Source organism: Haliotis cracherodii, unplaced genomic scaffold (assembly GCF_022045235.1).
Source record: "Haliotis cracherodii isolate W230 unplaced genomic scaffold, xgHalCrac1.p SCAF_14, whole genome shotgun sequence".
NCBI lineage: Eukaryota > Metazoa > Mollusca > Gastropoda > Lepetellida > Haliotidae > Haliotis > Haliotis cracherodii.
In genome coordinates this window covers 3,154,665-3,172,034 of record NW_027266269.1, presented here as the reverse complement: position 1 = coordinate 3,172,034, position 17,370 = coordinate 3,154,665, and the positions used below count along the sequence as shown (strand labels likewise).

Below are 17,370 nucleotides of genomic sequence, written 5' to 3'. Positions count from 1 at the left end.
GCTCATCCGTGCACGTGGGAAGGAGTCAGTCTTAATTTTCAGATATATCGCTCTGATCCAGGCGTATTGTTGATCCAATCTAATCCAGGAGTATTGTTGATCCCATCTAATCCAGGAGTATTGTTGATCCCATCTAATCCAGGAGTATTGTTGAATCGCTCTGACCCAGAAGTATTGTTGATCCCATGTAATCCAGGAGTATTGTTGATCCCATCTAATCGAAGAGTATTGTTGAATCGCTCTGACCCAGAAGTATTTTTGATCCCATCTGATCCAGGGGTATTGTCGAATCGCCCTGATCCAGGAGTATTGTTGAATCGCTCTGATCCAGGGGTATTGTTGAATCGCTCTGATCAAGGAGTATTGTTGATTCGCTCTGATCCAGGACTATTGTTAAATCGCTCTGATCCAGGAGTAGTGTTGAATCGCTCTGATCCAGGGGTATTGTTGAATCGCTCTGATCAAGGAGTATTGTTGAATCGCTCTGATCCAGGAGTATTGTTGAATCGCTCTGATCCAGGAGTAGTGTTGAATCGCTCTGATCCAGGAGTATTGTTGAATCGCTCTGATCCAGGAGTATTGTTGAATCGCTCTGATCCAGGAGTAGTGTTGAATCGCTCTGATCCAGGAGTATTGTTGAATCGCTCTGATCCAGGAGTAGTGTTGAATCGCTCTGATCCAGGAGTAGTGTTGAATTGCTCCGATCCATGAGTAGTGTTGAATCGCTCTGTTCCAGGAGTAGTGTTGAATCGTTCTGATCCAGGAGTAGTGTTGAATCGCTCTGATCCAGGAGTAGTGTTGAATCGCTCTGATCCAGAAGTATTGTTGAATCGCTCTGATCCAGTGTAGTGTTGAATCGCTCTGATCCAGGAGTAGTGTTGAATCGTTCTGATCCAGGAGTAGTGTTGAATCGCTCTGATCCAGGGGCATTGTTGAATCGCTCTGATCCAGGAGTATTGTTGAATCGCTCTGATCCAGGAGTATTGTTGAATCGCTCTGATCCGGGAGTATTGTTAAATCGCTCTGATCCAGGGGTATTGTTGAATCGTTCTGATCCAGGAGTATTGTTGAATCGTTCTGATCCATGAGTAGTGTTGAATCGCTCTGATCCAGGAGTAGTGATGAATCGCTCTGATCAAAGAGTATTGTTGAATCGCTCCGTTCCAGGAGTATTGTTGAATCGCTCTGATCCAGGAGTAGTGATGAATCGCTCTGATCAAAGAGTATTATTGAATCGCTCTGATCAAGGAGTAGTGATGAATCACTCTGATCAAAGAGTATTGTTGAATCGCTCTGATCAAGGAGTATTGTTGAATCGCTCTGATCCAGGAGTATTGTTGAATCGCTCTGATCCAGGAGTAGTGTTGAGTCGTTCTGATCCAGGAGTAGTGATGAATCGCTCTGATCAAAGAGTATTGTTGAATCGCTCTGATCAAGGAGTAGTGATGAATCGCTTTGATCCAGGAGTATTGTTGAATTGCTCTGATCCAGGAGTAGTGATGAATCGCTCTGATCAAAGAGTATTGTTGAATCGCTCTGATCCAGGGGTATTGTTGAATCGCTCTGATCCAGGAGTATTGTTGAATCGTTCTGATTCAGGAGTAGTGTTGAATCGCTCTGATCCAGGAGTAGTGTTGAATCGCTCTGATCCAGGAGTAGTGATGAATCGCTCTGATCAAAGAGTAGTGTTGAATCGCTCCGTTCCAGGAGTATTGTTGAATCGCTCTGATCCAGGAGTAGTGATGAATCGCTCTGATCAAAGAGTATTATTGAATCGCTCTGATCAAGGAGTAGTGATGAATCGCTCTGATCAAGGAGTAGTGTTGAATCGCTCTGATCCAGGAGTAGTGTTGAATCGTTCTGATCCAGGAGTAGTGATGAATCACTCTGATCAAAGAGTATTGTTGAATCGCTCTGATCAAGGAGTAGTGTTGAATCGCTCTGATCCAGGACTATTGTTGAATCACTCTGATCCAGGAGTATTGTTGAGTCGTTCTGATCCAGGAGTAGTGATGAATCGCTCTGATCAAAGAGTATTGTTGAATCGCTCTGATCAAGGAGTAGTGATGAATCGCTTTGATCCAGGACTATTGTTGAATCGCTCTGATGCAGGACTAGTGCTGAATCGCTCTGATCAAAGAGTAGTGTTGAATCGCTCTGTTCCAGGAGTATTGTTGAATCGCTCCGTTCCAGGAGTAGTGTTGAATCGCTCTGATCCAGGAGTAGTGTTGATGCGCATTTTGTAAGTTCTCGATTCGTGAATTAATGTGCATGTAATGCCAGACAGGGAATGTGCTGTCTACAACCTGATAAACTCAAAAGGGTTATTGACGTGCGGTACACTTAAGATCTCAGCGAGAGGTGACCAGTATGTCTCACGAGACACAACACAGGTCCAGAGTCGATTAATCAGAAATCGAGTCGACACCGCCAATCAAATTGCTGTTCACTCCCACCAGACCACTGAATTCAAGGCACTGACAGTTAATCTGCATGTTTGCGACTTTGTGTTGTAGCACCATTAACAAATCGACACATTCTAGCCAGACGTTGATGGCGGTTAGAACGAAGCACTTTGGGGAAATAGACGATGGACTCGGGTGAACAGTTCACTCTGGACTTTCTGTGTAGCTGTGGATGTGTCTGGAGGCGTCCGAACGAAGGTCACGGAAATGTAAACGTCTGCTTGTTATTTAACGCCGCACTCACCAATATTCAAGCTATATGACAGCGAGTTTCGAGTTTGGACCTGACAATCCAGTGATTGGCATCATAAGATAGTTAATTTTAGAAGGTTGATGAAAATGGCAGGGCTGACTATATACCTATACTCTGTACATGAAAACATGTTCCCCGAGCCTTTCGCGTGTACGCCTCGCACTTTACCGATTTGGGTTTTGACATGCGTATCCCGGGGCAAGTATACCATTCATTTTGGACCAATTAAAGCATTTTTATCTATCACCTTAATATTATTTGCCCATGTTCATTGGCCTATTATGAGCAAACATGGACCTGCTCAAGACCATTGTAATTTCGCTACCAAATCACAACTACTGTACAAATACTAGAATGCATAGAGTAACATACTGTATAAATATTGCATAAAACATATATCGCAGTTAATAACCGGAGAGCCAATAGTCTGATGAAAGTAAATACTTAGTTCTAATTTCACACCATTTTTCCTATGTCGCCGTGGCAGAAGACTACATTCGTTAGCCTGCTGTGCAGACTTCGTGGGTTCGAATCCCGCTGGCGACAAACGTTTTTTTAATGAAATTGTTCTAACATCAATATACAAATATAGTGAAAAAAGAAGTTCCGTCATTGCCAAGTGGTGTTTAACTAACAATTTATTTGGTTAGACCACATTCAAAGACATCCTTTGTCTTTGCCATGGTTTAAAGCATAATCTAATGCGGTTCTTGGTGCGGATGAATAAGATATTGGTGAAGATTGATACGCATGAATTCAAATTGATTGAATGCTATTTATAAAATGCTGATGTTAATTGGGCATCTCATGTGAAAATGATTTTGTTTAAATCTGGTTTTGGTTGTGTGGATATTGCAGGACTGTTGACGTATACATTGTTTTATGGAATTATTCAAGAGGAGATGTATTGACATTGTTGTTCAAAACTGGAGTCAAAAGATTAACAATTTCGCGTTCTTCAACCATAATGCGTCATATATCACTACTGGAAACTGAACTCTGTATAACCTCGTACTTTGCTAAGGATCCTGTAAGAGTTTGGGCGAAATTTCGGTGTTTAGAACATGGTTTAACCGTACAAAAACTGCGCTTTAAGCAAACAGTTTATGAAACCTGAATTAATGTTCTGTGATAATTTTGATTTATTAGAATTAGGAGATGAATATCATTTTGCACTGGTTTTATATTTAAAAAATGCGTAATACACCCACGCGCATGGTATGAAATAACTTGTACTCTTGGCCACGAGGCCTTCAATACTGAATAAACTCTCTCTGTATTGTGTTGCCATACATAGAAATGTATAGAGTACAAGACTGGAGCCTCCCATAAAAATGTCATGTCACCAGATTTAGGTTTATGATATAATTGATACTTCATATTTTCCTTCTCGCTGTGCACAGACGCCAGTGTTCCTCAGCCTGTCGATAACTATGTCCTGTCTGCTTTGTGTTTATGCAGGGACTATTCTCATTTACTCCGCCGTTTTGTGTGTGCTGAAATGCTCCTATTGAATAGAGCTGTACGCAACGTGCACACTCGCATATTCGTGGTTCGAATAGGAAGACCCCAGCAACCAATGGTCGAAAGTCGCCTCAATGGCCCCTGTTGATCAGCGTTGGTTGAATGCGTGTCATCATACCACTATGATGTGGTTCCTTGCCTCTAACAACAACCATTGGCTCACGTGGTCTACAACACGTGCCTCCAACTGTAACCACTGACCCACGCGCTCATCCATTGACTCATAAGATCTACCACTTACCCCTCCCTGCAACTATTGTCACACGCAATCTACCACACACGCCCCTAACTGCAACCAATGACTCACACGCTCTACCACACACACCCCTAACTGTAACCATTGACTCACTCGCTCTACCACATACGCCCCTAACGGCAACCATTGACTCACACAATATACCACACACGCCCCTAACGGCAACCATTGACTAACACAATCTTTCACACACGCCCCCAACTGCAACCATTGACTCACACAATATACCACACACGCCCCGAACTGCAACCATTGACTCACACAATATACCACACACGCCCCTAACTGCAACCATTGACTCACACAATCTACCACACACGCCCAAACTGCAACCATTGACTCACACAATATACCACACATGCCTAAACTGCAACCATTGACTCACACAATCTACCACACACGCCACTTACTGCAACCATTGACTCACACAATCTACCATACACGCCCCAACTGCAACCACTGACTCACACAATCTACCACACACGCCCCTTACTGCAACCATTGACTCACACAATCTACCATACACGCCCCAACTGCAACCACTGACTCACACAATCTATCACATACGCCCCTAACAGAAACCATTGACTAACAAGATCAACCACACACGCCCCCAACTGCAACCATTGACTCACACAATCTCCCACACACGCCCCAACTGCAACCACTGACGCACACAATATACCAAACACGCCCATAACTGCAACCATTGACTCACACAATCTTTCACACACGCCCCTAACTGCAATCATTGACTCACTTAATCTACCACACACACCCCTCTCTGCAATCACTGATTCGCAAGGTCCTCCCTTCACGTCCGCAAACTAGTCAAATGACCACAAACCTACCCCTGCACTTCCCCATCTCTTGCAGGCACTGTCTTCACTCCTTCTCACACACCATCTCTACCCCAACACACACACAACTGTAGACAGAATTAGCCCAGCACTACCCACAGCAGGTTATACCATGCTCTACCCTGCTCTGCTGAGTTTCAAGCCCACGAGTCTTCCGCTGTCGTCCGCCGCTGTCTGGTTCTCTGCGCGTCACGCGTCACTGCGTGTCACGTGTCTCGGCAGTCTTACTGAGCCCTGTACAATTCTCGAGAATTCAGTGTGGACGCGTCTACAATCTGTAGCGGTGGCGGGAGGGAGAAGACTGGAGTAGATAGTTGAGCCACTGACAGTTCATTGTCATATATATCAGACATTACTGTCACCTACAACATGAACGAGCTAATATGAATTAGGAAAATTATTCTATTGTGTATTGACTTTCTGGTTTGCTTGCCAAAATAAATGTCACCTACCTTCAACCCCTGTGGGTTCATCGTACCAATTTTAAAGAAATGGCGATAGCATGAATTGATCTGTGCGAGGCGTTCGGGTTAAACTGAACTTTGAATTGTTCACTTGACACAGAAACAGTCAATAACACCCCTGAATACACTTCACTCGTGTATTTTCACAGTTCGGTGGAAGTCAAATTTTCATTCCCATATGTCCTTGTATATATATTTCAGTATACAATTTACGGAAAGACTTCCGACTGTATCCCCCCTTAAAGAGAGAGAGAGAGAGATACAGTGACAATCGAGTATACCTAGATACAGTGACAATCCAGTATACCAGGATACACCAACAATCCAGTACACCTAGATACAATGGCAATCCAGAATACCAGAAGACTTCCGACTGTATCCCCCCTTAAAGAGAGAGAGAGAGAGAGAGAGAGAGAGAGAGAGAGAGAGAGAGAGAGAGAGAGAGAGAGAGAGAGAGAGAGAGAGAGAGAGAGAGAGAGAGATGATTCTAAGGATTGAGCGGCAATCCATACACATACACATATTGGGGGGGGGGGGATATGGGAGGAAGTATTTCCCTGTTAACTGTGTTTTAATGAGCTCCCATGTTTTATCACCAGTTTGCTGTTGTATGTTGAAAGAAGGTGGCCTAGTCGTCTGAGGCGCCGCGATTCGCTGTGCAGAGTTGCGTCCCTTCGTCACGCCAGAAACTTATGATTGTGGGTTGGAATCCAAATTCTCCCTGGTTCTGTTTCTAGGTTTGTCAGCACCACCCCATGGTCGTCAGTTTCACCAAAGCGGTAAACGTCTGAGACCTGCATCACTTCGGGTTTTCCTCCCACATTAAGCTGACACGCATCGATATAACTGGAATACTGTTAAAAGCGGCGTTAAACCCAGCTCACTCACTTGTTGAAACAAACAGATACATCGGATAGGGGGATGATGATCAGGCTATCTTGGTGGAGTATATATCACTGCACCTCAAAAACAAGGAACACTGGAATTGAGGATCAATGAATTCCTAGATCGTGTATCGTCGTATAGATGCTCACAATATCAACCTCCGGTTTAGCTGGTCCAGTTAATAATTTACGGACAGCCATGCTTCAGTTGTAAGACTGCTGGTCAAACACACTTTCATGTTCCTGGCTTTGCGTAGTGATATGACATCTGCAGTTTCAGTGTCCGTGCAGTTACTTCCACTTGCTACTTTCATGTTCATGAAACTATCCGACTAAATCACAGACCGCCTCCGTGGTCCAGTGGTAGCGCGACTAAATCACAGACCGCCTCCGTGGTCCAGTGGTAGCGCGACTAAATCACAGACCGCCTCCGTTGTCCAGTGGTAGCACGACTAAATCACAGACCGCCTCCGAGGTCCAGTGGTAGCGCGAGCAGAAGGTCGGGAGTTTAGTTCATACAAAAACACGATAAGGAAGGTACTTGCTGTTACCCTGCCTGAGTGTGTGAAGCTAGGACCGGTACAGGAACGATGAAGCCCACCTAGATACACCGGCAATCAAGTATACCTAGATACAGCAACAATCCAGTATATCTAGATACAGCAACAATCCAGTACACCTAGATACAGAGGCAATCCAGTATACCTAGATGCATCAACAATCCAGTGTACCTAGATACACCGACAATCCAGTATACCTAGATAAAAGTGACAATCCAGTATACCTAGATACATCAACACTCCAGGATACCCAGATATACCGACAATACAGTATACCTAGATACATCAACACTCCAGGATACCTAGATACATCAACAAACCGGTATACCTAGATACAGCAGCAATTCAATATACCTAGATACACCAACAATCCAGTATACCTAGATAAAGCGACAATCCAGTATACCTAGATACATCGACAATTCAATATACCTAAATACACCAACAATCCAGTATACCCAGATACACCAACAATCCAGTATACCTAGATATATCAACAATCCAGTATACCTAGATACATCAACAATCCAGTATACCCAGATCCATCAACAATCCAGTATACCCAGATGCACCAACAATCCAGTATACCCAGATCCATCAACAATCCAGTATAGCTAGATACACCGACAATCCAGTATACCAAGATACATCGACAATCCAGTATACCTAGATACACCGACAATCCAGTATACCTAGATATATCAACAATCCAGTTTACCTAGATACACCGACAATCCAGCATACCGAGATACACCGCTAATCCAGTATACCTTGATACACCGACAATCCAGTATACCTAGATACACCAACAATCCAGTATACCTACATACAGCAACAATCGAGTGTACCTAGATACATCAACAATCCAGTATACCTAGATACAGTGACAATCCAGTATACGTAGATACAGTGACAATCCAGTGTACCTAGATACATCAACAATCCAGTATACCTAGATACAGTGACAATCCAGTATACATAGATACAGTGACAATCCAGTATACCTAGATACATCAACAATCCAGTATACCTAGATACAGTGACAATCCAGTATACGTAGATACAGTGACAATCCAGTATACCCAGATACACCAACAATCCAGTATACCTAGATACAGTGACAATCCAGTATACGTAGATACACCAACAATCCAGTGTACCTAGATACATCAACAATCCAGTATACCTAGATACAGTGACAATCCAGTATACGTAGATACAGTGACAATCCAGTATACCCAGATACATCAACAATCCAGTATACCTAGATACAGTGACAATCCAGTATACGTAGATACAGTGACAATCCAGATTACCCAGATACACCGACACGCCAGTATACCTAGATACAGTGACAATCCAGTATTCCCAGATCCAGTGACAATCCAGTATACCGATATACACCACCAGTCCAGTATACCCAGATACAGTGACAATCGAGTATACCTAGATACAGTGACAATCCAGTATACCAGGATACACCAACAATCCAGTACACCTAGATACAATGGCAATCCAGAATACCTATATACATTGACAATCCAGTATACCGACATACAGCAACAGTCCAGTCTACCTAGATACAGTGACAATCCAGTATACCTGAATACAGCGACAATCCAGTATACCTACATACACTGAAAATCTAGTATACCTAGATACAGCGACAATCTAGTATACCTGGATACACCCACAATCCCGCATACCTAGATACACCCACAATCTGGTATACCTAGATACAGAATATAGATACAGTGACAATCAAGAATACCTAGATACACCAATAAACCGGTATATTCAGATACAGTGACAACCCAGTATACATTGATGCAGTGATAGTCAAGTTACCTAGATACACCGACAATCCAGTATAGTCAGATACAGTGACAATCCATTATACCTAGATACACTGACAATCTTGTATATCTAGATACAGCGACAATCCAGTATACCCAGATACACCAACAATTCAGTATACCTAGATACACCAACAATCCAGTATACCTAGATACACCAACAATCCAGAACATAGTAACAGTGACAAACAAGTGTACCTAGATACATTGACAATCCAGAATACCAAAATTCAGCGACAAACCAGAATACTCAGATATAGTGACAATCCAGTATACCTAGATACAGCGACAATCCAGTGTACCTAGATACACCAACAATCCAGTATACCCAGATACAACGACAATCCAGTATACACAGATACACCAACAATCCAGATTACCCAGATATAGTGACAATCCAGTATACCTAGATACACCAACAATCCAGTGTACCTAGATACACCGACAATCCAGTATACCCAGATACAGCGACAATCCAGTATACCGAGATACACCAACAATCCAGTATACCTAGATACGGCGACAATCCAGTATACCTAGATACACCGACAATCCAGTGTACCTAGATACAGCGACAATCAAGTATACCTAGATACAGTGATAATCCAGTGTACCTAGATACACTGACAACCCAGTATACCCAGATACAGTGACAATCCAGTATAACCAGTTACAGCGACAATCCAGTATACCTAGATACAGCGACAATCCAGTATACCTAGATACAGTGATAATCCAGTGTACCTAGATACACTGACAACCCAGTATACCCAGATACAGTGACAATCCAGTATAACCAGTTACCGTGACAGTCCAGTATACCTAGATACAGCGACAACCAAGGATACTTGGTACAGCAATGATCCTGTGTAACTGGATACAACAATAATCCTGTATGCCTAAATACTTCTTTTGGTTTTTATATTATTTTTTAGCAGAGATTTCTTATGCACACGGCAAGGGTTTTGAATACACGACAGTATTTTTATGGATAATAACTTCTTTTTTGTACTCTTTGAAGGACGTTTCAGAGCTCCTGAAGGTGATAGAATTCAATTGCAAGATAACAAGAAAAAACAAATATTAATTGACAGAACAACTTAACGCACAGTTGTTTTGAAACAGCTTATTAATAAATTGCTCTACATATTCATTAGTAAATCTTCCACACATCTGTGCCTGATAATATTTCCTTCTCTTTTTGTGACAGTGTTCATTTCCATCTTCCGGGTAAGGTAGAGGGTATACTACAATTACTACGGCTTTAGCTTCCGTGAGTATGAGGGAAGAGTGGTAGCTGTATGACACAACGTGGAGCACCAACCCTTACTGACACACGCGTGATACAGGTGACGATCAATGTAAGTATCTACGGGTGTATCTACTTTGCATGAGTTCTTTGAGGTATAAATCGTCATTGATCGATTGAATGATTGATTGGTTGTTATTTAACGCAACACTCAGCAATATTCCCGCTATATGACGGCGATCTGTAAATAATCGAGTCTGGTCTAGACAATCCAGTGTTTGACATCATGAGCATCGATCCACGCTTTTGGGATTCGATGACTTGCATCAACCAAATTGGAGCTTGCTTCCAATGTATATCATGCAAACGTCACATTTAAACTTTACATTATATTACTGGATATTAATAAATCACTAGAATCGATACAATGGTGCATGCTGAGTATCCATCCTGATTCCCAGCGTCATAGTGTCACTTAATGCCACGTACCAGCCTGTGTATAGTTGAAGCTGTAATGGTGTAACCAGGTCACAGACTGACCATATGAGATCCAACATAAGACATAAGTCTTATTGTATGTAGAGTCTTTATCACACGGACACTGGTAGGCGTCGTCCTAGAGTGTGACCGGGGGTCTGGAGACAGCGTGTCCCGAGTCCCGTGAGTCAACCGCCACTCCGGTCGCGTCTCTTCCTTATAAAGTACAAACATACAGTTGTATACATTATGAGGAATACATTTACAGAAGTACGTACAACATTCTGATTGGACAATTCCATGGATATAATACAATTTCATTTGAAAGAACATGAATAAATTGAGTTTTCCTGATTGACATTTATGCTCATCTATCTCTAATGAAGCTGGGACTTACATGCATGACAGGTGGCATGTCGCTGTGGGCGTCAGTCAGCAACTTTACTACACATGACGGACAGCGTCTCAAAGGACGGACGGTTTGTAAACGTATACACGTAAAAGTAGCTGTATGACAATATAATGCAGTATAACTGGAAACTACAACGCTGACGTCCTTCCACTACTTTCCAACCTTGTTGTTATGCTATTCATCGTCTTGTTTCATTGAGTATGTCAACGGGAAATGTTTTTCATCACTTATTTGTTGTTTCACATCAGTTTCAGTCAACATAATGGCTGCCTCGGTGATGATGTGGATAGCATGCTTGGTAATTGCTACTGAAGGTAAATAAAAGTGACGAAACCCTTTCTATATTCAATATTAATGTCTTCTCAAAGCAGAGTCGATTGTACGATTCTGACTATGCCATGACCATGTGCTTATGAATTACTATCAAACAGTGATGTTACCACGTGTTAGGAATAGGTGAGCGTATCCTGCCCCACCGGTAGCATTCGTCACAAACACATGCACGGGCAAGTAAATTGTTCACCTGAAGAAACATGGGAACATATGATACATAGTCAAAATAAGGAATTGTATCGGACATCATTTTTGTCACTGATGCATCAAATTTGGTAATATCCTCCACGTGTCTTCCTGAAATATTTTTTGAAAGGTTCCATTAGGCATTGAATGTTGTAACTTTGATCAATCAACTTCTGAGCAAGAGTCGTAAGACGCTTATTGAAATTTTGGTAGAATGAATATGCTCGATTGTATCTCAAATTTTTGAAATGCAACCACCAGAGGCTTTAGCTGCTGGAGTATTGCTCGACACGAAGGGAAAGTCGTCTATTGGAAAGCTGAAGTATTACATTCTATTGCTAATATTGCTGATCTGGTCTTAATATTTGGTAATATCCATACTTTAGCATTGTGATATTAATGGCGACAGGATTGTTGTATGAGGTGACGTAAAATGCGGAGTATGTTCAAGATTGTTTTCACTTATATAGCGATGTGCATGCATATGTTTGTCTCTGGCTCTGTGTACTAGGTAAAAACTTTCAAAGTCGGTAATTACCCTCTGGGTGTCAAATGCTTTAATTTTTCACTGTGACGTATCACTAGCCTGAAAAAAGTACGAGGAGAGAAACGTCAAGTTGAAATGATATTACTAATCTTGAACTATGTAAGTCATTCCTGGGGAGATCCGAGGAGAATAGGTTGTCAGCAACCCACGTTTGCCATAAAAGGCGACTATGCTTGTCGTAAGAGGCGACGAATGGGATCGGGTGGTCAGGCTCGCTGACTTGGTTGATGCATGTCATCGTATCCCAATAGCGTGGATCGATGCTCATGACATCAATCACTGGATTGTCTGGCCCATACTCGATTATTTACAGACCGCCGTCATATAACTGGAATATTGCTGAGTTTTGCGTTAAAGAACAAACAAACAAACAAACATTCCTGTCATTATCGTGATCGTACTCGTAGCTTGGTTACCAATAATGCCGATCAGTATGGAGTTGTTCATGTACAGAGTATAGGTATATACTCAGCCCTGCCATTTTGATCAACCATCTTAAATAGCTTCCATTAAATGCTCACTGAGCTGTTAATATTAGAATGTATTTGTTAAGGTATAACCAGTCCTCTTTATCGTTCTGTTCACGAAACAGTAATGTCCAAGTGGGAATTGCAGGGCGCCTGGGCCACCTGTGCCACCCGTGCAACAAGGATCATTTGTAGCAGGAGCACGAGGGTTATATGGGGTCTTGCTCGTGGCGGGGTAAAAAGGATTTATTGAGAAATTTATTTCCCTCCATTGCTGGTTACGAAGTATTTTATCAAGTTTATGTTGACTCATCAGATCTCATCATTCTGACATGGAGGTATGATAGAAAACCTTATTTCCAATACTACATATAGTTACCTGCATCTTGACTTTCAGCTGGCCCATGCAAGAAAACCCATCACTGTTCAGTCTGTGACAGAGAGCCTGGGGATTGCCTCACTGAGTGTTACACGGGGTATTACGGACGTAAATGCAACTCTACCTGCGGCAAGAACTGTAGGAATAACACATGTGTGACCTCAAGCCATGGTACCGCTAACTGCACTGAGGGCTGTGTGCCAGGATACCAAGGCCTTGGCTGCAACATACCATGTGACAGTCCAGGAGGTGACTGTACAGCATGTCCAGGTGGTTGTGAGGGAGGATATTGTCAGCAGGGCTCCTCCTGTGTGTCTGAATGTGTAGACTCCTACTATGGGACAGGCTGTGATGGTAGGTATAGTTTTACAAATGGTTTTAATAGCATTACTATTCATATGATCGATATTCATGTGGCAATCAGAACTTGTAGATTATACTCTCGGTGAGGGTGCTTAATGTGTCGGTATTCCTGAAACCTACTGAGCGAAGTTGCCTCTCCAAGGACGTCTGTTTACAGGATATATTCTCGGTAATGTTGATTAGTGACATAAGGTGTCATTCTTAGGAAACCAATTTACAAGGTTTGACTTACGAATGGAATCGTTGACAACAATAATTATTAAGATCAAGAACGTGTGTTCATGTCAATTTATGATTCATTGTACCATGTAAATTATCTCCATACGTATCATATCATGTTATATCAACAGTGAGTGAGTGTAAAAGCTGAATTCTGTGCAAAAATACTGAAGTGATAGTGGTCGTGTGATACCCTAAATGTGTCATTGTCTTTCTGAAACGTTGAGTAGTGAAAACTATTTTTTTATGTATCAACTCCCTGAACATTGTTGTCTGGAAGTTTGGATGTGTAGACTCCTACCACAGGACTGATTGTGAATCGGATTCGTATTGCCGTATGTCCTGGTTGTTAGTTTCTATTTTCAAGACTCTACTGAGCATGACATTCGATAGCACACTGATCCATTGACGGATGGGTACCCCTATTTCTACCGCGTTTGTCATGTTTGTTTGTTTGTTGTTTAACGCCGCACTCAGCAACATTCCAGCTATATGATGGCGGTCTGTAAATAATCGAGTCTAGACCAAACAATCGAGTGATTTACACCATGAGCATAGATCTTCACAATTGGGATATGCAGACATACATCAACCAAGTCAGTGAGCCTGACCACGCGATCCCGTTAGCCGCCTCTTACAACAAGGTGGTCGCTCTTTATGGCAAGCATGGTTGGTGAAGACTTATTCGACACTGGATCTTCACGGGTCTTGTCACATGTGTTGAATTATTTTTCACATATAAATACTACACAAGTTCAGAGTTTGGAATGAGCCGTTGTCTCTCTTCCTTCATGTACACAGGTTAACGTTGTATTTTGTTCAGCTGGTACAGTGGGACTATATATAGCACTGTCCGCAGCAGCTTTCGGTTTCATCGTGATGATCGTCCTTGTTGTGTGCTGCAAGTACCGTCAACGCTTGAGGCGAAACAGGTGAGTGAGTGAGTCAATGCGTGAGTCAGTGAGTCAGTCAGTCAGTCAGTCAGTCAGTCAGTCAGTAACACAAACTACAAAGGTATGCCTTTAATAAGAGTTGACTATTTGAATGTCAGCCAATGGGGCGATATGTCAGTTAGTCGTGAATGCCTGTCTCGTCACACCTCGATGATGTGGTGATCATGATATCATCCACTGTTCTAAATGGCCCAGATTCGATATCTCATATCTCACCGTAATGTCACTGGACCAGTGCAGATAACTGTATACAGCACCTTCCACATTGGTAAACGCCAGTGTTATCATTCATCCGTTACACATAATAAAGTTTTCAAACCGAGATAACACATATGTCTGATGACCGATCTGAGTGAGATACATGTTGTTCAGAACAGATCTTTTTCAGTAAAACATAATTATACATGAACATCCAGACTAACTTGAGACACCATCTCTCCACGTAAAAGTGGCTTGCTTTTGTAAAAGTGAAATACTCTGCCTACATTCTTAACCCACAGGATCTGCCATACAAGTTTATGTAAAACACAGAGTAATAGCAATATTGAAACATTATATACATGATAAAGATATCGGAATATGAACAGTCTTGATATTAGCTGTCTCGTTTTGCTCCATGTTGTTCACACAATTTGGGACTCACACTAATTCATGTATTTGTTTATGATTTATCGTTACGTAATTTCTCTTCTTGGAGAAACTAGTATACAAATATCGGTCCAAAATAGTTTCTCCTCAAGAAATATATTATTTTCAATTATAGTGACTGAATATAGTTCTAGGCAGCTTTTAGCAATATGTCAACACTATCATGGCACAAATGGGCTTCACACATTATACCTATGTGAGGAAAGATCCCGGGCCTTCAGTGCCACTTGTGAACTCTTTAACCACAAGGATACCCTCTCGCCCCAATTACAAGTGTCGTGAACGGGTGGCCCAGTCGTCTAAGTCGCCGCGATTCGCTGTGCAGAGTTGCGTCCCTTGGGCTCGCCAGAAACTTATGAGTGTGGATTCGAATCCCGCTTCGCTCCGATTTTGATTCTAGGTTTGTCAGCACCATACCCGTGCTCGATGGTGTCACCGAAGTGACGTCTGAGACCTGAATCACTTCCGGTTTTCCACCCACATTAAGCTGACACGGCGCGATATAATTGTAATACTGTTAAAAGTGGCGTTAAACCCAACTCACTCACTCTAACCAAGCAGTAAACTTGCAGGTTTCAGCAGTACGTCACGCCAGTCCAGTGCACGCATGTGTCAGCAGGCGTCATTGATGCTCGAGAATATGCCGTCGTGGATGAAGCAGCGATGTATGATGCGCTCACTGCAGGGGGACAACCAGCCAGCGACGGTTATGAGGAGATGAGGTCGGTCCACCGTTCAGACATATCACGTGACCTGGCGCATGCGTACACAACTGAGCCAAGAACCACATCAATGTGAGCGTGGAAGCGTTACCCCAAGTGTTCAGTTTAATGACGTTATATAAATACACCACGTGACCTGAAACATGCAAATATATCTCAAGCATCCATACATTTTGTTTACCTGGATCTGATATAACCACCTCGGAGGTCATAGCACGAGGCTAAAGAATCAAAGTATCCGGAGCTGGGTATTCGGCGTGAAGAGCAAATGCTTTAACCACTTGGCTACCCCACCGCCCCACAAATATTGTAAAAGGTGTTAGTTTCTAATAATAGCTGTATGCTGTAATAGATGTTTAATGAACGAATGAGGAACACATTACAATTGGTATGGAGTAATAATGTTATAACCACCAGTGATCTTAAGGGAAATTTCAAACTTAACGCTTTGTTTATCAGTTGTGCCGCTTAATTTGTCAGACTTTCATTCACCCGACGGACATACTGCGTATGAGTCTCCCAATGTTAATTTGAGGGAGACTGTCTCACTCCTCTTCCAGCGACTAGTATAATACATCCTGTGTGGTCAGTATGACATTGACGCACACATCTCCCTATTATTGTACGTGTTTTTTTGTGTTACGCTTTATAGACATAAACGAGTTGCACGTTGTCTGTGTATGTCACTTCTACTCTGAATTGAGAAACAAGTTCATTAAAAAATATATCATAAAAATGCAACAATTTACAATAGTATTTCTATCAAAGTAAGTACATTGATTTTATCAGAAATGTCAGTCTATTCCTATGTCATGTAAATATAAAAAGAAACACCCGATGGTAAAGTTGATGCACATGCATGACCATGCTTTTACATCATTATCGATCTTTTGTTTTGTAATTTCTGTATGTCTGTGTGTCCGTCTGTTCTTCCTTCTAATACTTGGTAATAACATTTTATATTTCATGACCCCCTACTTTTTTTAAAGAGTATACACAGTTATGCGTAAAGGAGAGAAGTGAAGTCGCTATAAATATAACTGAGGAAGTCGTTACTTCCCAAGCCCACACCAAATTTAGGTTTATCATACAGAAAATACCAAACAATTTCCGTGCAGTGACACCAGTGTCACTCATCGAATCTGCATGCCTCGCTGTACGACTAAACCCCCGGCCGTGGATAGTGGGTTCTGTCTGTTGTGTTAATACAGGAACTGTTCCCATTCAACCCACCGTTTGTGTTTGTGTTGGGCTCCTATTGAGCTAGAAGTTTGTAGTCAAGGCACACACTCA

The 17,370-nt window shown here is 42.2% G+C and overlaps 2 protein-coding genes across 2 annotated transcripts; one reads left to right on the top strand and one right to left on the bottom strand.

Annotated features, from left to right (window-relative positions):
- Positions 1–214: 214 nt before the first annotated feature.
- LOC139461331 (serine-rich adhesin for platelets-like) lies at positions 215–11,263 on the bottom strand. The gene is made up of 4 exons (XM_071242948.1): positions 11,246–11,263; positions 10,912–11,064; positions 1,266–2,022; positions 215–1,131 (listed from the first exon to the last, which is right to left on the bottom strand). Exons 1-4 carry the CDS (start codon positions 11,261–11,263, stop codon positions 215–217), a joined length of 1,845 nt encoding a protein of 614 aa, XP_071099049.1.
- On the top strand, positions 11,262–16,153 carry LOC139461329 (uncharacterized). Its single transcript, XM_071242947.1, has 5 exons — positions 11,262–11,331; positions 11,509–11,574; positions 13,191–13,535; positions 14,578–14,686; positions 15,928–16,153. Exons 1-5 carry the CDS (start codon positions 11,262–11,264, stop codon positions 16,151–16,153), a joined length of 816 nt encoding a protein of 271 aa, XP_071099048.1.
- The last annotated feature ends 1,217 nt before the right edge of the window (positions 16,154–17,370 follow it).